Here is a 20,918-nt window from a genome sequence, read left to right as displayed (position 1 = left end):
TTCAAACTAATATGATCGTCCTCAACTTTGGTTTCAGTTGGTTCTTTGTCCTTGGGCTTCTGTTAATGTACCTTCTTAAATTCTTTTATTAATGAAACCGAGAACCCCAAGAGGGGACCCCGACTTCCCTGTATCATATGAGGCTCTTCTGGGGCTCCCCAAGATGCCTGGTAACACTTCTCTACTACCTTTTACTCCTTTAATCAGCAGAGAAACTAGCCCATCTCACCCTTAAGCAGATCTCTTATCTTTCTGTTTTTCAAAAGACCTTCCCTGTCCAGCCTCCTGGTGACCATACTGCCCTTGACCTTTCTGGAGCAGTTTTCTCCAGTCTGTAATGGCTGTTCTGCAGTGCTTTTCTGCTGGTTCTGTAAAATCTGCCATCACTGAGATGGCTCTCTTGATTGGGGTCCATTTTCTTGGATCTTTGTGCTGAATCTCCATTCTTGTGGGTTTGCATTACTTTTCCCTGGCTTGTTTTTGGTAACTTGCAGATTTGACTCCTTTAAGCTCTCAAACTTGGAAAGATTCAGGGCCGGTTTTTATGCCGGAAGTAATTTATCTTCACTACTAAGGCACGCACAATACTTTATTTTACACAATACTTTTCACAGTATCTCTTGTAGCCTGGGTTGGCAAACTCATTATGGAGCTAAGGATGACCCTGAACTGCCAATCCTCCTGACTGATAGATTGCCTGCGGACATCGCCATCCATGCCCTGTGAATGTGACACAGGGAATCGACTTCAGGGGCATACGCATGTAAGCTGGGCAAGTACTCTGCCAATGGAGCCACACACCCCATCGCCTGGCCACACCCCCCATCGCCTGGCCACACCCCCCATCGCCTGGCAGGCTTCTTCTGTGGAATCATCCTGTCCCCCGTCTAACACAGTGTCCCTCCATCCTGGCTATGGGAACACGAAATTTCATCGGCTCTACGATCCCGGGTGGTGCTCTGTCTCCTCCTTCCTTGTTGGATTCTTCTCTGGCTTGGGCAGGTCATTCTGCAGCCAACGCCCGAAGCCATCTCTTCAGATTGCCAGCTTTTCCCTATGCCACTGTATCCTCTGGGATTTTAGACCATCGTCTGGATTCTTTGGCTTCCCTGAACTCTGACTTCCAGGTCCTTATGTCAGATAGCAATTCCATCGCTTAAACAAAATACTTAAAGACTTGTACTGGTCACGGCTACAAGGGTTTCTGTCCCTCGTCACTGGTCCCACTGCTCAGGGTCTACGTCAGCACTGACAACAGGCACACAACAGAGTGGAGCAGGGCAGGGGTCTCTCCACAGCATCCAAAGAAGCAAAGATAACAGGAAGGGGCTGGGTCCTAACAGCTCCTCCTACAGCGCACGCCCAGTGACCTAACTTCCTGCCACTGAGCTCTATCTTCTAAAGGTTCCACAGCCCCCAATACCACCAAAGGCCAGGGACCAAGCTTTCAGCAAACAGGCTTTGGAGGCCATCCAAGATGCAATCTCTAATGCACTTCAATTCAGAAGGCTATAGACTTTGCTTTCACTGCCCTCCTGCCTGTGGTGCAGCCTGGAAACTGCTCCCTCACTAAGCAAGCCTAACATCCCTCGGGGACTGTATTATTATGCCACCTGCTGTCTCTTATCTAAAGAGTTTTCTAACCCATGTAGCGGGGCGGGGGTTATTCTGCTTTTGTTTTTTCTTTTTCTTTTAGTTGTCAACAGCATGGGCACAGTTCCGTCTCCAAGGCAGTTAATGTTTTATGAGCTGACTGGATTCATTTTACCCGTTGGCCCTAAGGAACTCACACTGTCTCTAAATCCTGGTGAATGGGGTATCGGCTAAACAATTCGATGTCCGTGTAGCCCTTTCTTCCTCAATGTGGGTTCCTTGCTGGATTCATCTTCACAAGGGCAATTTGTAGCCTCTTTAAAAATATAATCTAAGATTTTAACATTTAATAAGATCAGGGAAACGACCGCTTTAAAACATTCAGATATTTCCAAACAGCGATCAATAATGACCATAGAACAGTGTCTTTTACTGACTCTGAAAGCAGCCCGTATTCGCTTACCGCACCGCAGTGTGACCTTGCTGTTTTAGTAAGGACTGTTTGTGGCCCTACCTTTAGGGAAGCTGATGACTAAGGATGCTGGAAATGTGGCTCATGTGGGTCATTTGTCATCTAAGGAGCAGAAAGCCCTGGTTCGACAGACAGCAACAGCAGTAGGTGTTGCAATCCAAGCACTCTAGAAGTAGAGGCAAGAGGATCACAAGTTCAAGGATAGCCTGATCTCCATACACACTGAGTTCTGGGCCAGCCTGGACCATATGTCAAGACCCTATCTCAAAAACCAAAACAACAGGGCTGGAGAGATGGCCTAGTGGTTAAGAGTACTGGCTGTTTTCCCAGAGGGCCTGGGTTCGATTCTAAGCATTCCTGTGGAGGCTCAGAAACGCTATGTAGCTCCAGTCCTAGGAGATCCGACGCCCTCCCTCTCCTGGCCTCCAGAGGCACTAGGCGTGTACATGGTGCAGAGGCATACATGCAGATAGGATATCCATAAACATAAAATTAATTAAAGTTAATTTTTAAAATGGCAACAAAAATTTTTGAAGTGATGTTTTCTCCTTTAATGCCAGCACGCAGAGGTGGATGGATCTCTGAGTCTGAGGCCAGCCTGGTCTAAATAGAGCATTCCAGGCTAGCCAGGACTACATAGTAAGACCTTGTCTTTTACAAAAAAATCTAGGCTGGAGAAATGGCTCAGGGGTTAAGAGTTCAATTCCATGAACATGGCAGCTCACGACTGTCTGTAAATCCTGTTCCAGGGGGGATCTGACATTTTCACACAGACATGCATGCAGTCAAAACACTAATGTACATAAAATAAAAATAAATTATTTTTTTTAAATTGCAAGAGTTTTTTTTAAATCGGCTTCTCGTGCAAATTATTAAATTTTTGGAAATTTTAAAGAAATTATAAAAAATGTCAAATAGTACATTATCCTACCCCCAAAAGGTAACAAACGTCAATACAGTTGGTACAAAACAGATATAACCTAACTCTGGACATGAACGACGCTGCTGGCCAGGTGAGCCTCCTGCACTCGATGGGTCATGACAGTGGTCATGGTCTAGACTCTTCACTGATTTCCTCCAACTTGAAACATCCCTCCTAGAGGGTAATGGGAGGGACCTGAGACTTTTCAAAGCCTCAAGAGAATGACCCATTAGGTATTTTGCTTGATGAGAGAGTGTGTTGGACGCCTACGTGGAACTATACCATCTGGTTAGTGGCTTCGAGAAGCCAGTCTCATCCTTTCATTTTATAGATGGCCAAAACGGGGCCCAGAATAAAGAAAACTTGCTGAGGAAGACCGGGAGTCCCAGAAGGGTTCTGTTAGAGCCGGCTCTTGGTGGTCCCCCCACCGCCCAGTTCTGATACTCCTCAAAGACTGAAGTGGGGGCATCAGATGTCCAACCACTCACAGGGTGCAAGGGAAAGCTCTTTTCAGGTTGGTACTCTGAGGTTTGCGCTGTCCCACTCCCACCCCCATGTGGCACCTTCTGGCCCCCAAGGCAACACCCAACTGGGCACAGAGATTCCGCACGCACCTGGAGTACGGAGGCCTCAGTGGGTTTCCCATGGAGTGGGTCCTCTTCAAGACCTCAAGGACCGATCGATCCCTTAACAGGAGCTGGTTCCTAACTAGTCAGCCTATCCTTTCAGCCGCCCAGTCACTATGGCAACCACTGGCCTAACATTCCAGAGTCCGGCGGCAGGCAACTGGCTAACTCTAGCCAATGGTTTCCTCTGTTTCTTTAACGCGAAAGGCTGTTGACCAATCGTTAGAGCCGTTTCAAATGCCAATCCAAAAAAAAAAAGCTACCATTATTTTGGGGTTCGGGTTAACAATGCTAGGCAAAACCTGTGGCAGGGAACTATGAGGGTTTTTGTCTCTGGGGGTTTGTTTCCTTTTTTTTTTTTTTTTTTTTTTTTGGTTTGTTTGTTTTGTTTTTGTTGGTTGGTTGGTTTTGTTTGGTTTGTTGTTTTAGTGACTCACCGAAGGAATAAACCCGAGCATTTCTATCCATCCACACCCTGAGTGTGAGAGCAGAAAGGGTTGATGACATAATTCCGCAAGGACAGCCGTGCAGTATTCCAAGAGCCCCTTACTCGTTTCACCGCAGCCACGGTGCCTATTCGCAGCCAGGCTTAAACCCACCAGTGTCTCCTTTAAATTTATGGGATAGTCCCCCCTATCATAAACTGTCTACCGCTTGTTCCTAAGATCACAGCTCCTGCCACCTACGCCTCAAGAAAAAAAAAAATCACACGGGTCCAGCTGGTCTTTGGGTATCACCCATAATACAATATGGCAGCTCCATCCTCTCTTCAATGCTCCCTCCCAGCTCTACTGGGTCTCGATGCTGAGGTCTCCCCAATGTCATTTCCTCTTAAAACCTATGTGATCTCAACATCTCCCCGAGAAGTTGCTGTGAGGCTCGGAGCTGAATGGCGCGTGCAGGAAAATGAGCGCCCTGGAAGCTCCACGCGCAGGTTCATGGTCACAGCGGAACCCCTGGGAAACAGCAGCGGGGGACTAGGGTGATTGACAGCCTCGCGGGGCTGCTGAGCCGCGGGCGTGCTGGGAGATTAAGGACGCAATACAGCCAACAGGTGGGACGCAGGCGCAGGAAAGAAGGGGTACGCACGGTCCCCGAGACACGTCAGGGCTCTGCTGGGTTTCGATATTGAAGCTACCTGATAGAAGCATCAGGGGCACCGCCCGGGACAGTCGGTGACAGTTAACGCAGCCTGCGGGGGACACCAGGCGGGCTGTTCAAGTCCAGCCTACCTGTCTGGCAGGTGGAGGTGAGCAGCCATAACCTGGGGACCAAAGCAGCCTGGACTCCTTCCTTTGGCCGCTAGAGGGGACTCCTCCAGGTGAGTGTCAGGTCTCTCTCCCCTACGCTTCAAGCGAGCTTGGCGACGCAGCCAATTTTTCAGGATGTCCCGCCCATCTCCTCCCGACAGCCACTCGCCTGCTCAGAAGCTTCGCCAGCTTGAGACTGGCAGGCAGTGTAACAAATCAAGTAGCGAGCTTTGAAAGCAAAACACTGCAGCCCCTTGGCAACTCAGAGCTGGGAAGGGATCCAGGAGGCTGTACCCAGGGGTGGCACGGAGTGTCCGGGTCGCTTCTCCGGAACCTGGGATAGGTGGATCTAGAAGGAACGTCGCGGGTGAGTCACGGTCAAGACTGAGGGAAGGGGGACTTGAATTCAGGCTCGCTGTTTTAGGAAAAGCAACGCATTTTTAACTAACCGCCCCCTATTATAAATATGATCTCGCTGTTGTTGCCAGCCTTGTCAGTTTGGGTCCCGTTGCCTCCGATTTTTTTTTCCTCTCTTCCATATTTTCAAGGAGGGTGGGCACGGGTTTCCCTTAATGAAGGTGATGCTGGGCGTTACCAGATGAGGAAGTGGAAGGCCAGTACTGCCGGCTCCAGCGTGCTGGAAATAGCCGGTGCAGCTGGCAGGTGGATGGAGGGAATTCTGTGCTTGGTACTGAAACAGAGGTGTGTCTCTCCGAGAATGTCACCCTTCAGTGCTCAAAAGCCCCGGGAAAGGAAAGCTTGGCATGAAACCGACGTTCTCCGGTCAAACTGAATCGTCAGGTGGTGACCAGACCTCCATACACGCACGCGCGCGCGTGTACACACACACACACACACACACACACACACACACACACACCCTTGTTTTCAGTTACAGCCAATTTCATGGCCGCAAGGCTGTTATTCTCGCTGGAAAACTTGCTCGGTGGGATTAATGGAGTAATTCATTTAGAAGAGGCCCGGGGATTGGAGTGGAAGCAGGCACTTTGTGAATTCTCTCGGGTCAGTAACCATGAGCTGTGACTGTGATTGTCAACACTGAGTTGGCTGTGTGCCTCTTGGACATATGTCAGCCCTGGAAAAGTGCTTTGGAACCAACAGTAAACCATCACCGGGCCAAAGTGTGAGCTTTATAAGGGAATGCAACTTGCAGAGTCCACGGAGGCTTTTGAGTGATAATACATGCCGACTCAGGGAGGCTCTTCCTCACTCTGTCTTTGGGTATTCAGAGCTCTGGGGCTTTTCTGGGTATCCGGGGCTTCTCTGGGTAGACGGGGAAGCTGAAGCTGCTGTTTAAAAGTCAATGAACTCAACACACACACACACACACACACACACACACACACACACACACGGGGCAGTAGAGGGACCTGCTGTCCCTGCTGGTCAAGAAGGCCGGTTTGCATTTTCTGACATCCTGTGGGTGGGGCTGGGTATATCTGTTGGTGGCCATGGGTCCTGAGTAAGGCATTCTTTTTTTAAACCACAGTGTACCCGGGGCTCTGCATATGGTCAGGAGTGGGTATCTATGCAAGCTGCCTTGCCAGGCTTGAGCTAGGTTTCCAGGGACAGCAGGGGACCTGACAGATGCCTTCAACCCAGGGCCCCCTCACCTCCAGACTGGAAGCAGCCCAAGTCTCTCCCAGGTAGAAGGAGCCCTGGAGCACCCTCATATTAACGATGTCAAGACAGAGATACAGACATTTAACACAGAATTGCTTTCACTCCCATGCAATCTAGTCTAAGAGGAATTATGCCTCCCCAGTCTTCCCAGGAAATTACGGTTCCCAGTCAATCCTATGCGCATTGGGTCTCACAGGACAGGTGAAAAACTATGTAGGAGGTTATTCGAAGAGTTACCCAGCAAGGGCTTCCTATAGGAATACTGTTTCAGGGTTGGGGATTTAGCTCAGTGGTAGAGCGCTTGCCTAGCAAATGCAAGGCCCTGGGTTCCGTCCCCAGCTCCGAAAAAAAGAAAAAAAGAAAAAAAAAAAGGAATACTGTCTCAAACGACAGCAGCAGCAACTTAACTTTAGGCCCTTCGACAAGGTGCAACCTGGGCCGAGAGATCTCTGTGCCTGCCCTGTACTAAGCTGGCATTTGGCATCTGGGCCAGTCAGTCCTGTGACATCAATGCATACTGTTGCTATTCCTAGGTGTGGAACATGAGGCAGAGAGAACTAGAAACTCTGGGATATGAAGCTTTTTGAAACCTGGGCCCTCAACTCTTTCTTGGGTAGATGCCTGGGAGATAAGAACAGATGTATGTATGAACTACAGGGTTAAATTGGGGAGTGGGTCTGCCGTGAAGCTTGATGAGTTGAGTTCAATTTCCAGGACCAATATGTAGGATGGAAAGAACTGGCCCCCCAAAGCTGTCTTCGGATTCCTACACGGGAGCTATGTCATGCATACATATATACGTGCACACACACACACAATTTAAAAGCTGAGTGTTAGAAGTTAAGAACTAAATAAAGTAATACTATCGCGTGCGGCCCTTGCCAGCCGTCTACTGTGTGCACCTCTGCATACCCCATCCCATCAGATTTTTACTGCGGCCCATGGAATAGAAACATGAGTCACATTTTACAGCTCAGGAAACTGGCTCAAAAGCTGGCCAAGGCACGCACAGTAGCACAAGGCAGCTTAAAAGCAATCTAAAACGTGTTCAGGAGGCCGGCGGGACATCTCAGCAAGGTGGAGACACCTGCAAGCAGGCCTCAGTTCAATCCCTGAAACCCACTGTGGGAGGAGAGGACTGACTCCCACCACGTCCACCAACACACCCTCAGACGGCCCTCAGACACACACATACATGACCATGACTCAATAATAATTTAAAGTAAAATATAGTAAGCAGTTTGTACCGTAGAATATAAAGTCATATGATTTTTGTTTGGTGCTTTGGGTGGGGTTATTTTGTTTTGTATGTTGAATTTTGTTGTTGTTGTTGTTGTTGTTTTGAAAGCGTAAGGAGACTGCACGGAACCTTTTAATATGGTGCTAGGGTTTCCGCCAAGAGCTCTTGGTGCAGATTTACTCTTCTCTGTTGGTGAGGAAAAGTGTGAGAAAACACTGAAAACACCAGTCCGGTTGAGCGAACAGGGTGAGCGTCATCCCTGTTGCTGTTCAAAGCCACACTTTATGGATGAATCACCCAGAGCCAAGCTGGCCGGGGCATCAGGCCTCACCTCCCAGTACGGTGCCCTTCCCCCACGGCAGGTCTTCCTCATATTCTTTCCTTCCCAAGTTGAAACTCCCGTGATTAGGTGTTTGGTTTGGTTTGGGTGTTCATTGCTGTTACTGTTGGTTTGGTTTGCTCTAAGACAAGAGCTGGTTATGTAGCCCAGGCTATCCTGAGTGCTGGGATTGTAAGCCCATACTGCCAACCTGATGACGGTTCCTGTGGGATCTATTGATTCATTGATTTTTTTTGGAGACCTGGAGAATCGGATGTGGGTGGACTGCTATCTTGCCCTCAGGCGTATGAAGAAATGGGAGTTTAAATCAGGATGTAATAGGAGGGAGGAAGGAGAGGTGTGGGAACGGGATGTCGAAGGGCCAAGAATAGAGCTTTAGGAAGATCTCTTTATTAAGGGGGTCAGAAGCCTGATAATCATTCTGTCATGGTCTCCTTTTGCGTGGCCAGTCATCCTTCGTGGGAAGAGTGTTCTCAGGCAGCAAAGTTGGGTGCCATGTCTCATGCACATGCATTTTTTATGTATGTCTCCACCACCCAGAGCTTGGCGGGAGTCAGAAGACACACCCTCCCCTGTCTGCTCGGGAGAGACACACGAGCTGCTTCCTGAGGAGAGGAGAGGAGAGGAGACGGCTATAAATCAACCAAAAGAGACCAGAGAACTCATCTGGCTGAGGAAGGGAACGAGGTGGCTGTTGGAAGGAGGTGAACACCAGGAGACATGGCCTCCAGTTCACACCCTGCCTAGCAGCAGCTCCTCCTCCCAGCCTGGCCCGACAGGATGTCCCGCTAGACAGCCATGGACGGAGCCCACAGCGCAGGCCTGCAGCTGCAGCCTCTCTCACCCACCAGCGGAGCCACCTCCCCGAGCCTGAGCAGCGGTGAGGGCTCCTTCTCCTACAAGGCAAGCACCTCACTTTCCTTTGGGAATTTTATGGTTTTCTAACAAAAGGGACCCAAGAGCTGAATGGCCTCCCTGGTGTGCCCAGGGTCTGTAAGCCCATCGCTAGAAGGTCCTCCGCGGACACGTTGCAAACCGGAAACACGAGAAAAGACTTGCTCTTTCCAAAAGATAAAAGTAGGGCTGGGGAGACAGCTCAGTCAGTGATGTGCTCTACAGGACAAGGGTGAGGACCCAGGTTTGGATCCACAGCACCTACATAAAGGCCAAGCAGTTCTGACAGGCTGCCTATAGTTCCAGCAAACGAGAGGCAGACACAGGGCAATCCCTGTAGCAAGCTGGCTAGCTAGACTGGCCAGATCGGTCAGCTCTGAATTCAAGCAAAAGAAAAAAATAATAATCCTGTTTCCATAAATAAGACGGAGAACTCCAGAGGTTGACCTCTGACCTCCACATACACACTAGTACACACACACACTCGAGTATACACACACACACACACACACACACACACACACACACACACTGAAATAACATTAATAAATAAAATACAACTGTTTACAAAGCAGAGAAGTAGACACATCTTAAATGTGGGGCTATAAAGGAGGAAGAAGGACTTTTCTAATTAGGAGACGTGGGTTTGTTTTGTTTTGTTTTGTTTTTTAAAGATTTGTTTTATTTTATGTGTTTGTCTGTCTGTGCACCATTCTGAAGGGGGTCAGAAGGTGTTTCTTCCGGATCTGGAGTTACAGACGGTTGGGAGCCAGCAGTGTGGATGCTGGGAGCTGAACCCAGGTCCTCTGTAAGGACGGTGTGTACTCTTAACCACTGAGCCGTCTCTCCGGTCTAGGTTTGAGTTTTAGTTGAAGAGCTTCTCTGTTCCTGTCTCCATCTGTCGTGTCTTTTTTTTTTTTTTTTTTTTTTTTTTTGGTAATCTTTTAAGATTCGGTGCCACATTGTTGGGAAGGTTTTGGAACTTGGTTGGTTGTTTCGGTTCCCCTTCCTGGTGGACTACGCCCCCACGGCACTAACAGTGGATTACTTCCCCCAAAGTGCACTTCCAGACGCTTCCAGAATGGCTGACTGCCCGGGCACCTGTTGAGTTGCTCTGCAGGAATTTGCATAGTGGATTCCCTGTTGTTAGGCACTTGGGTTGTTTCGAATATGGAATGACATGAACTGTGAACGTGGCCGAGTGCTAGACCTGGTACTCATCTCTGATTATTTCCTTGGGTGTGTTTTAGATTGTTCCCTGTGAATAGGTAAAAGGTTTTACTGTCAAATGTTGGTGTTCCTAATGAAGGATATAGAGCCTGGAACCCGTTTTAAAGCTTGGTTTTTTTGTTTTTTCGTTTGTTTGTTTGTTTTTTCTGAACTAGTTAATTTCTCAGTTTCAGTTCCTTTCCCCTGTGTTAAAGGCGAAGTTCATAATTCCAGGTTGCAACCCATTACAGCAGGGAAGTAACGGTGGCAAGAACTTGGGGGAACTGGTTATATGGCATCTGAATCAAGATCAGAAAACAAAGAGTGTTCAAGGGTTAGTGCTCAGCTTGCTCTCTCCATTCATATGATCCAGAGTCCCCTGCCTAGGGAATGGTGCCACCCACAGTGGGCAGCTCTTCTTGCATCAAGTAACATAAAGACAGTCTCCACAGACAAGCCTGCCGGCCAACCTGATCTAGACAATCCTTCATTGAGGCTTCTTCCCTGGTCGTGCTGAGCTGACAGTTAATAAGAACTATCCCAGGGACTGGAAAGATAGCTCAGTGGTTAAGAGTGCTTCCTGCTCTTACAGAGGACTCAAATTCCGTTCTTAGGACCCACAGGGCAGATCCAGGGGATCCAAATCCTCCCCTGACCGTCCTCAGGCACTGCATACATGTGGTGCACAGACATAGACTCGTGCGCACATATACACATAAAGTTAAATGATAAAAATTCTAAGGTTAGCCCTCACAGTCGAGACTGATGGCACCGTGGGCTGAAAGAGATTTAGAGATCATCTGGTCTAACACCCAGGCTTTATGGGTTGGGGAAATGGGCCCGGAAGTCACAAACTTGAGATCACGTGGCACACTGACAGGAAAAACTGTGACTATCATTAGCTCAAATGATGGTAATAACGACGTAACACGTGTTGAGCTTCCGTTCTGCCCCCTGCCGTGCTGGGTCCTTCACGTGTTTTCTTCCAGACCATCTTCTCAGCAGCACTAAAAGCATACAGCTTTTTCCTCATCTATAAAGTGGGGTACAGTAATGCCTGCCTCCTGGCAGTTAGGATCAGCGGGTGCCTGCTAACAGCCTCTCCATCCCCGCTTTGGGGACAAGGAAACCGAGGCATGAGGTTAAATGGTACCACCTCATGGCATCATGGGCTCCCAGCCAGTGTCCTCTCTGCTTCAACAGACTCCCGAGGGCCCTGTCACCCTATAGGCCAAGCGAGGCAGAGAGACACAAGAAGAGTGAAAGGACTGTATTCGTGTTAATCCCATCCCATGAGGGACGCTGATACACATGTATGAGCATCTCGGATGTCCGCCTGGAGCTGGGCTCACTGGGGACAGTGAGGACTGGCTGTCATTTTCCTTGCTGGTTCCATTCCTATGCAGAGCTGGGTCTATCTCAAAGCTAAGGAGGCTTTGCCTGCTCTTTAATCTTCTTTCCACAGAAGCCTGTCATGTCCACCTCCCCTCATGGCTATTGTGGCCTTCTTGGAGGGAGGGTGAGTGATGGGCAGAACATGAAGATCAGCAGATCTGCTGAGTTTCATCGTCACGGTTGATCTTAGACGAGTCAGGCCCTCTCTTTCAGTGCCTCAGTTTCTGTCTCTGTCCCTTGAAGGGGTTGAGTTCGTGATGGTCCCCAGCCCTGGCTGACAACCAGACATATCTGGGAGCTCTGTCTCAGCCTGGAGCACAGCTCTCTGCCTGCAGCCTCCCCTCCCTTGCTCTCCTTTTGCAAATCCTGGTCCAGCAGACCTAGGCTAGGATCCTGGAGGGTATGGTTTACGAAACAGCATCTGCTGGGTCAGATTGTCAACCAGGGCAGCTCTGCAGATGAAAGAGAGGCATCTTCCCTGGGATCCAGGAGATAAATGTAGAAGATAGGTCTCCATATTGACCTGTCATTAAGAGAAAAAGTGTAGCACACATCTTCAACCCCAGGACTTGGGAGGCCGAGGCAGATGGATTTCTGCAAGTTCCAGGCCAGCCTGGTCTACATAGTGAGACTCAACCCATATCCATAGATATATGTACATATGTCTATGGATATATATGTGTGTGTGTGTGTGTGTGTGTGTGTGTGTGTGTGTGTGTGTGTGTGTCTGAGTAGAAAAGGGGGGAGGGAGGGTATGAGTGGGGGAAGAGAGGAGCGGGGGAGAGAGAGATGGCAGAGCAGAGTTCCGAGACCTCAGACTTTGAACTCAGACAGCTGGCTTCAAGTCCTAACTCTGGTATATCTTGAATTCAAACTTGGGAAATTCACAGACTCTCCCTGCAGGTGAGGCCAGCATCCACCCTGTAGGGTAATTAGGATGGTGGGGATGCCCAGAATGAGGAACCCCAAGCCACATGAGTCATCGTTTTGCCTGGGAAACCCCCGCATCTACCCAGCTCCCTTATCGCCTGGTCCAACACTTCCCATCGGGGAAATATAGATCCTTTACCCATACTCAATTAACAGTCAACGCCTCACGCCTCCTAGTGCGTGCTGAGTGTTGACTGTGGAGCAGAGACTGTACTAACTCTCTCAAAGGGCCAGGGTGTGTTTATAACATCATTTCGCTTATAAGGAAGCTAGCACAGAGAAGCCCATGAACTTGCCTGAGGCCACACAGTCAATATAGTCACAAAACCAGAACTGGAATCATCTATACTCACTGCCAGGGTCCAGGGTCCCATTTTGTGCTGCTTGTATTGTGCCAGGCAGTCTGCTAGGCTCCTGTTCCTGCCATGGGTGATGGGTGTGGGCAGGGCCGTCACAAGGTAGGGAATGCCTCACCTGTGAAAGACAGTGTCCGGGAGGTGGCCTGAAGCCTCGATGCAGGCACTGCAGAACATGGTCGGCCACCCAGGGCCAGCCAGGCTTACCTGTTTACAGCTCGTTGGAGGGAGGGTGGGGGATGGGCAGAGCATCTACATGAACATCCTCAGACCAACTCAGCTTCATCGCCATGGTTGATCTTAGACGAGTCAGGCCCTCTCTTTCAGTGCCTCAGTTTCTGTCTCTGTCCCTTGAAGGGGTCGAGTTCATGATGGTGCCCAGTCCTGGTTGACTACCAGACATATCTGGGAGCTCCGTCTCAGCCTGGAACACAGCCCAAAGGCATTGTGGGAGGTCAGTTTAACCATCGACTGTGATGATGGTGGTATTTAAGCAGGTGCTGGTGGGACCAGACCTGAGGGGGAACCTTGGCAATGGCATGTGACACTGACTCACTTGGATGTCACATACTGGGATGGCCTCTAGCCTGCTCCTTCCCGGAAACACTTCATTTTTCTTCAGAGTCGTAGGGGCTAAAAAAATTAATCTGTTTTGGCTTAGAAAATATCAACTTCAGAAGGACGCCGGGAGCCAGTGCTAGTAAGGACGATGGTGACGGTAAGGCAGAGACTCACCGGCTTGGTGGCCTACTCAAGAGTGCAGGCAGAAGGACCCAGAATTCAAGGACATCCCCGGCTACATAATGAGTTTGAGGCTAGGCTGGGCTACAGGAGATGTCTTTGAAACATTTTTTTTTTAAATAAAAAGACGTGAAGACAAATTATAGCAATGCATCTCTCCACTGTCTCCCCAACACTGAGGTTTCCGGGAGCTCGAAGCTATGACAAGAAGCAGTATAAAATCCTGCCGCATCTGCCCAGTGGTGCCCTTCCAAGTTTCACTCTGAGGACACTCTGGCCTAGAGGCGTCCCTGAATAAATGACCGGGACTCCTGGCTTACTTCAGGATCTGAGGCTGGAAGAGGAACTTCAGGCTGGATCCTTCTTGGCTCTTAATGTCTCCTGCCAAGCCCTGAGGGCAGCTGGTGGATATGTGTTCAAACTGTATAACCCCTGGGTGGTGGCAGCTGTCCATGATTTTAAACGTTCATAAAATTAGACCACACACCACTTCACAAAGGTTCAGGGGCATAATTAGCCCTGATGAGGCCCTTGGAGACACTCAGATCTGAGGGCGTGAGTGGTGCCTGCTGTTTTTCACTGTGTCCGTCTGGAACCGGCTATTAAAAGTTAAGATTAATGTGCTGCGTAAATGGCTTTGCAGAGCAAACCCAGTGGCCTGTGTCAGCACGTCAGCACAGAGGAGTGCTTACACAGTGCCCCACCCCTGCCCCAGGTCACTTCTTACCTTCTGAACAAACTCCTCAGAGAACACCTGGACCATGTGGGGCTAGCGTTGTCATCAGGAGGCCAGAAGTCACACTTCCATTCAGACCCTCTGTCTGGACTTAGTCTTCCGTGAGCTTCCAGCTCTGGTACTGACAAATTCAGTGGAATACCACCCCTTAGAGCTGTTTGGGGACGTTTCCTGTTTGGTTAGTTTAGGGGTTTTGGTTTGGTTTGGTGGCTTTGGGTTTGGTTTTTTTTTTTTTTTTTTTTTTTGGTGTGTATGTGCACATGCATGTGCATATGCATGGGAGTGGGCATGTGGAGGGGATATGTCTGTCTATCTCTATATATATGTGCATCATGTGTGCTCAAGAGTCCTCAGAGAGGTGTTGGATCCCTGGAACCTAATCTTCTACAAGAGCCCTAAGAACCAGTGAGCCACCTCTCTAGCCCCAAAGGTTTTGATTTTTCTTTTTAGGATAAGATCTTGCCATGTAGCCGAAGCCAGTCTTAAACTCCCTGTGTAACCAAGGAGTGCATGGCTCACTTCCCCAGTGCTGAGATCACAGGTGTGTCCCCCACCGGCCCCAGCTCTCCTTGGGTTGTCCACAACGCAAAGGGCGTGAATGCAGAAACCCCTTTGTCATGCATGAGCACTCTGGGAATGAGCCTTGCCTCATGGAACCCCTAACTGTGAGGTGTTCTGGTGCATACGCTGGTTCTGGTTCGTCCCTGTGAGTTCTCTGGTTTTCCCCGATCAGAACCTTCTCTTCAGCCCTCCCTGAAGTGGTGTCGGCTTGTCTGTGTGGCAGGACATCCCCTGCTTAGCTCTTAACCTCCACTTGGTGTAAAACAGGGCCTTCTCAGCAGCCTTGTTGTTTCAGTCAGCGAGGCATCAAAGGATGACATCATCTCACTGCGCAAGTAATAGTGGTTCAGTTACAAGTTGAACCATATGGAGCTACCATGTTTGCTGGGTCAAAATAGTCAGATAGGAGGACTGGGAAGATGGCTCAGCAGTTAAGAACGGTTGTTAGTCTTGCAGAGGACTGTCTATAACTCTAGTTCTTGGGGATCTGGTGCCTGCCCCACCCCCACCCCAGCCTACGCAAGCACTAGACATGCACGCGGTGTGCATACATGCATTCACGTAAAACATTCATGTACATAAACATAGATAAAAATTTAAAATGGTTGTCTGGGGCTAAGACTGTAGCTTGAGTTGCCAGAGTACCCGCTGACCTTTTCAAAATGATGTGACCTTTTCTTACCGTGCTTGAGACAGAAATACGTTCACATACACTGGGCACTTAAGTGCTGTTGGGGGGAGGGCAGAAGTCTCACGTCTCCTGGAGCTAGAGCAAAAGGCAGTAGTGAGCTGCCTCACATGGGTGCTGGAAAGTGAACTCAGGTCCCCCGGGAGAACGATATGCACGCTTAACTGCGAAACCCTTTTCTGCAGACCCATGGCTTTGTTTTCTGAGGTAAGCTCATAGGATGACCTTGAACTCCTGATCCTCTGCTTCCTAAGTGCTGGGGTCACAGCTGTGGCCATCATACCTGCTCTCATTGTCACCCTTGTCCCCTGTGTCTCCTAATCATTCCATAATAAATATATGTTGGCTGATTTTTTTAATTAAAAAAAATACCATGCAGAGGAACCTGTATCTTATCGATAGAGTGATGTGAGTGAGTTTTTTGTTAATGAAATGACTGAAGACTCCCCAGGAAGCTGGCTAGTTGAGAGGCTCTTGCTGAACCATCAGAGGATAAGGCTCCCCTGGCAAGACGGTGATGGCAGAAGCCCCAGCCCCGAGTTTCCCTCATCCTCACATATCGCCTTTCTGTACAAGATGGTGGCTGATCAATGGATCTCAGGGGCCAGCAGAGTAGGTTTAGGCCTGCTCCGGTCGCCATGGCAAGAACAACTAAAGATGAGAGCCAACTCAGGCCAGTGCCCTGCGAATCTGTAAGGCAGCTGGATGACGTCTGGGTGGCAACATTCAGGGAGAGGAGGAGATGGGGGTGTGGGCCTTGCCCAGTTGTGTTTGGGGATAGACTGTTGGGTATCACATATGTCCTGGGATCCCTTGGCTTAAGTGCCACTCACGTCTGTTCTGTGACCTCTCCTTCCAGGAAAACTTGATCGGCGCGCTCTTGGCCATTTTCGGGCACCTTGTGGTCAGCATCGCCCTTAACCTGCAGGTAAGTGTCAGATGCCAACCAGGGCTGGCCCAGGCAGAGGAGCAGCAGGTGAGCCAGGCCTGCTGTCTGCTCGCTGGGGGGCCCTGTCTACTCCCCAAATCTCTCCACAGTCTCTGTCTACCTCCTGTCCCCTTACCCGCCAGGCTCCCATAGGTCAGAACCTCCCGTATTCCTTATGTGGGCACATGTGTGGTATATGTATGTGTGTGCACATATGTGTACAGATGTGTACACCTGCACATGGAAGCCAGAGATCAATGGTGGGCACCTTTCTCAATTGCTCGCCCCCTTATCTCTTTTGTAAGGTTGATGTTACCTTGAGTTATATGTGTCAGAGTGCGGGTGTGTGCTCACAAGCACAGGCGAACACAGAAGCATCCAGTCACCCTGGAGCTGGAGTTATGTGCAGTACCTGATGTGGATGGTGAGACCCGAACTTGGGTCCTCTGGCAGAGTGGCACTAACCCTTAGCCGCTCAGTCGTCTCTCTGGCCCCACCTAATTTTTCTGAGACAAGGTCTCTCCCTGAACCTGGAGCTCAGTGATAGCAAGAAGCCCTTTCTGTCTCTGTCTCCCTAGTGTGGCGTTGATTACAAGCACCAACTGCCATGCCTGTCTTTCCACATGGATGGTGGGGATCCAAGCTCAGGTCACGTGCTTGCACAGCAGACACTCCACTAATAATGTCCTCTCCCCTGCCTGGCCCCATCTCTCAAGCTGTTGTAGGCTTGGGATTTTCTACCTACGTCCAGTTCCCAAAATAACAGCTCTGAGACTTAATTATTTATGAATAGATGCCTGGCCTATACGCTTTGGCTCGTTCCCCAACTAGCTTAAAACTTATGCAACCGTTTATTCTATTCTATGTCTGACATGTGGCTGGTTACCTCCCCTAGTTTCATACGTCCAACTTCCTCAGGGTCCACGTGGCGAATCCTCCCGCTCTTGACTCCTTCCCAGAATCCTCTCCCCCTCTCTGCCGGATGTCCCACCTTCTATTTCCTGCCTCAGCTAATAGGCCATCAGCTTTTTATTGACAGGTAATGCATCCACACAGTACATAAGAGATTCTCTCTATAAGCTGTGAAGTGGTATCCTGATGACAGACCCTGGTCTTGTCTCACACTGCCCTAAGCTTCCTGCTTCGGGGACCGTCATGGTTGTCCATGCTTCCAGTCTCGGGGAGGGAGGCTGCAGCAGTCACTGTAGAGCCCCCACAGCACCCAGCCTGAGAGTGACCGCAGCTATGCTGTGAAGCAAGCTGACAGCTTAAAGTGCTTCCCCTGAGATCCGGGGAACCGACATACCTGTATCCCAGGAGACAGGAGTGTCCCCCATGCTGATGGACACTTTGGTAGGTGGCAACAGGAGTCAATGGGTAAATGTCCTCCATTAGATTTCTCAGAGGTTCTCCGGGGCCCTAAGCCCTAGGAATCTTAAAGACTAAAATCAACACAGCCCTCATTTGTTAGCCTGTCTGCCTGTCTCCCCTCCCCCTCCATCACTTATAGCTTCTGGAATCATCTCCCACCCATACTTCCCAGGCCTCAGGGGCTGCTTCTGGGAAGCTGAGTCATAGACCTGGCACTGCTCACCCTGAGAAATCCCACAATGCACCAAGGCTCCCCTGCTTCTAAGAGCCATGAGCTGCAGACTTCCGGGTCAGGCATAGGGCTGTCGCGTTCCTCAGCAGCACGCTGTGAAAACAGCCTGTGTTTCAGCCACGTGGTGTCTAAGCTGCTGGTTTATTTCTTCTCCCCAGGACCAGTCTCCCCCTGAACATCCCTGTGTTCTCCTGTAGCCGGTAACCCCCAAGTCCTTCTTTCTGTCTTCAATTACAGTCTCAGTTTCTGTGTCCCAAGTTCATATCCCCAGAAGAGAAGAACATTAGTTCATGCTGGAGCCTCTTCTCCACACCTCGGTTATCCACAAACCCACCAATCGAGAGCTGCCATCCCTCTGCAAGAGGGCGTGGCTCTCCGAGCATCCACAAGCAGGGATTCCTGGGGACGGCAGCCAGGAGGAGGTCAACCCAAGGGCCCAGCCAAAGCAGGGACCCTAGGCCTAGACTGCAATTCACCTGTGGAGTGCCTTAGTGATTCTTGTTTCTAAACCAGGCACGGTGACCCATACCTGTAATCCCAGCCACTCAAGAGGCATGGACGTGTAGACTGCAATTTCTTCTCATTTTTATATTTCTTTATGTTATTTTTGTGCCTGTAAGTGTTTGTCTGTCTTAATGTCTGTGTACCTCATGTATGCCTGGTGCCTGTAGAAGTCAGGAGAGGGAACGATAACTTCTGGAACTAGAGTCACAGGTGCTGGGAGCTAAACACAGGTTCTCCGTAAAAGCAACATGTGCGATCTGGAGCTGAGGGTTGAAATTTCAAGGTCTTCGTGGGCTCCACGAGACAGGATTGAGAGGGGAAGGGGCTGGAGAGATAGTTTACTGGGTAGAGTCCTTGCCTTGCAGGCATGAGGACCTAAATCCAATCCCTAGAACGGATGTAAAAACAACCCCTTGTGTAGCACACATTTGTAATCCACAGACAAGTGGATGGCTGGAACTCACTGGCAAGCCAGTGGAGCCTACTTGTTACAACCAGACCACTGAGTCACTCTGTCTCCAAAACCACCATGAAAGATTGTGTTCTCTGCCCCTACACTCAGACACACACACACACACACACACACACACACACGCACACGCGCACGCACACGCACACGCACATGTGTACATACACCCACATACCTATGAACATGCACCCCGTACACACATAGGCATCTGCATCCACATACATGTGACTATGCACTCACACACACACAAAGAAATCGCTCTCCATTTCAAGGTCCTACCCACACATCCCCAAACCCCACTCAGACCCACACACATGGTTTTTAAAGGCAGAGTGTCAGCTTGGGTCCCTTCACCCGAGCCTTTCATTTCCTAGAAACCTCTGGTAAACTGCATTCCTTCTTGGACTTGCAGAAATACTGCCACATCCGCCTGGCAGGCTCCAAGGACCCCCGGGCCTACTTCAAGACCAAGACATGGTGGCTGGGGCTGCTCCTGCTGCTGCTGGGGGAACTGGGCGTGTTCGCCTCCTACGCCTTCGCTCCACTGTCACTCATCGTGCCCCTCAGTGCCGTCTCCGTGATAGGTAAGCCCCAACCTTCTTGTCACCCAGAACCCACGATCCGGGTGGCCCAAGTGTTACCTCAAATGAGGCTTAGAGCACTCACATAAAAAAAATAAAAATAAAAAATAAATCACTTGGGGCCAACCATTGCTGCACCTGCCTTTAATCCCAACACTTGGGAGGCAGAGACAGGTGGGTCTCTGTGAGTTCGAGACCAGCCTGGCTCTCTCCTGCTCACAGGAAAGCAGAGACTCATTCTTGATGTCTTAGTTCTCCTTGAACTCAAAGGTCCTCTTCACTGAAGACACATGTGTACGACACATGGTATCAACTGCCCCTCCTGGGCTCAGGGAAGACATCGTTAATCAGTCACAATTCTCCCTCCAGCCAGCCTAGGTGGGCCCTCAGAACTCTCTGCTCCACAGGAAATCACTACCAATTATAAGAATGGAAAGTGGGGAACTCGATTGGAGTAAGAAGAGCCTCCCTTTGTTGAACAGGGCTGGTAACCCGACAGTCTACACAAGCAGAGCTGAGTTCTTCCCACCTAGTATCTTCTTTTAAGTGCTGAGGATGAATCCCAGGCCCTTGTGCATGCTGGGTAATTGCTTTGCCCTTAGCTACTAGGCTGGACCAGTATTTTCTCTTTCTCTAAGGTGGTTTGAATGTCTCTAGTTAAGGCAAGTCCTTTGGCCATCCCCACCCTCCTCTGTGGTCCTCTGGATTATTTCCAGCATTCAAGCCTCCACGCAGCCCCATTGATATAGTTACGTCCTTGTCTGTGTTCTGCCCACTGCTGGGGTCTCCAAAGACCCCTGGGACCTACACTCACAGTGAGGCATAAGTGACCGAGTGGCCAACACTGTGTATAGGAGTCTTTGCTTTCAAATAAGTTACCAAATTTTTCAAACTTAGATGCCAGGGATGATGGCCTGGTTGGTACCAGGCCCTGGTTCTGAACCCCGTTACCATGATAAATTAATTAAGTAGGATGAATTGTGCCAAGATTGGGGGCAGCGGTCAGCCATTGGATATCAAGGGGTTCTTTGGGCCACAGAGGCCACCCAGTGAGAAATAAATTAACACAGTAACATCTCACCCACTGGCTACCTGTGAGTTTTCTGTCACTGTTCAGTAACGAGTCATTTCATTGTGAGCATTTACTGTGTGATAAATGATTTACATATAGAATCTTATTGAACTGTAACTCAGAGTAGTAGTAGTTTTCAGTGGGGTTTGAGGACCGACTCTGGG

The 20,918-nt window shown here is 49.6% G+C and overlaps 2 protein-coding genes and 1 non-coding gene across 16 annotated transcripts in view; 1 reads left to right on the top strand and 2 right to left on the bottom strand.

The window, feature by feature from the left end:
* Nucleotides 1-13,310, bottom strand: part of Stpg1 (sperm-tail PG-rich repeat containing 1) — a 52,729-nt gene extending 39,419 nt beyond the window's left edge. For 3 of the 10 annotated variants that reach the window (XM_017593591.2, XM_063288274.1, XM_039110619.1), the window contains exon 1: nt 3,602-3,756. Coding sequence is in view for 2 of the 10 variants with exons in the window: in XM_063288272.1 (XP_063144342.1) it covers nt 4,752-4,764 (13 nt within the window). In the remaining 8 variants the exon portion in view is untranslated. Of the gene's footprint in view, nt 1-3,601; nt 3,757-4,751; nt 4,982-12,868; nt 12,990-13,078 lie in introns of those variants that run through there. The other 7 variants (XM_063288272.1, XM_063288273.1, XM_017593586.3 and 4 more) reach the window with 6 other exon arrangements.
* Nucleotides 3,967-20,918, top strand: part of Nipal3 (NIPA-like domain containing 3) — a 39,073-nt gene continuing 22,121 nt past the window's right edge. The window contains exons 1-4 of one of the 5 annotated variants that reach the window (XM_039111289.2): nt 3,967-4,862; nt 8,628-8,990; nt 16,457-16,525; nt 19,514-19,685. In XM_039111289.2, the coding sequence (XP_038967217.1) occupies nt 8,886-8,990; nt 16,457-16,525; nt 19,514-19,685 (346 nt within the window). In that variant the 5' untranslated portion in view covers nt 3,967-4,862; nt 8,628-8,885. Of the gene's footprint in view, nt 4,935-5,078; nt 5,231-8,627; nt 8,991-13,438; nt 13,590-16,456; nt 16,526-19,513; nt 19,686-20,918 lie in introns of those variants that run through there. The other 4 variants (XM_006239277.5, XM_039111291.2, NM_001427592.1 and 1 more) reach the window with 4 other exon arrangements.
* Nucleotides 4,797-4,907, bottom strand: Mir6333 (microRNA 6333). Its single transcript, NR_106707.1, has one exon. It is a non-coding gene; the product is annotated as a microRNA 6333 (primary transcript).

This window comes from Rattus norvegicus, chromosome 5 (genome assembly GCF_036323735.1).
Source record: "Rattus norvegicus strain BN/NHsdMcwi chromosome 5, GRCr8, whole genome shotgun sequence".
Lineage (NCBI taxonomy): Eukaryota > Metazoa > Chordata > Mammalia > Rodentia > Muridae > Rattus > Rattus norvegicus.
This window is presented reverse-complemented; position numbering and strand designations above follow the sequence as displayed.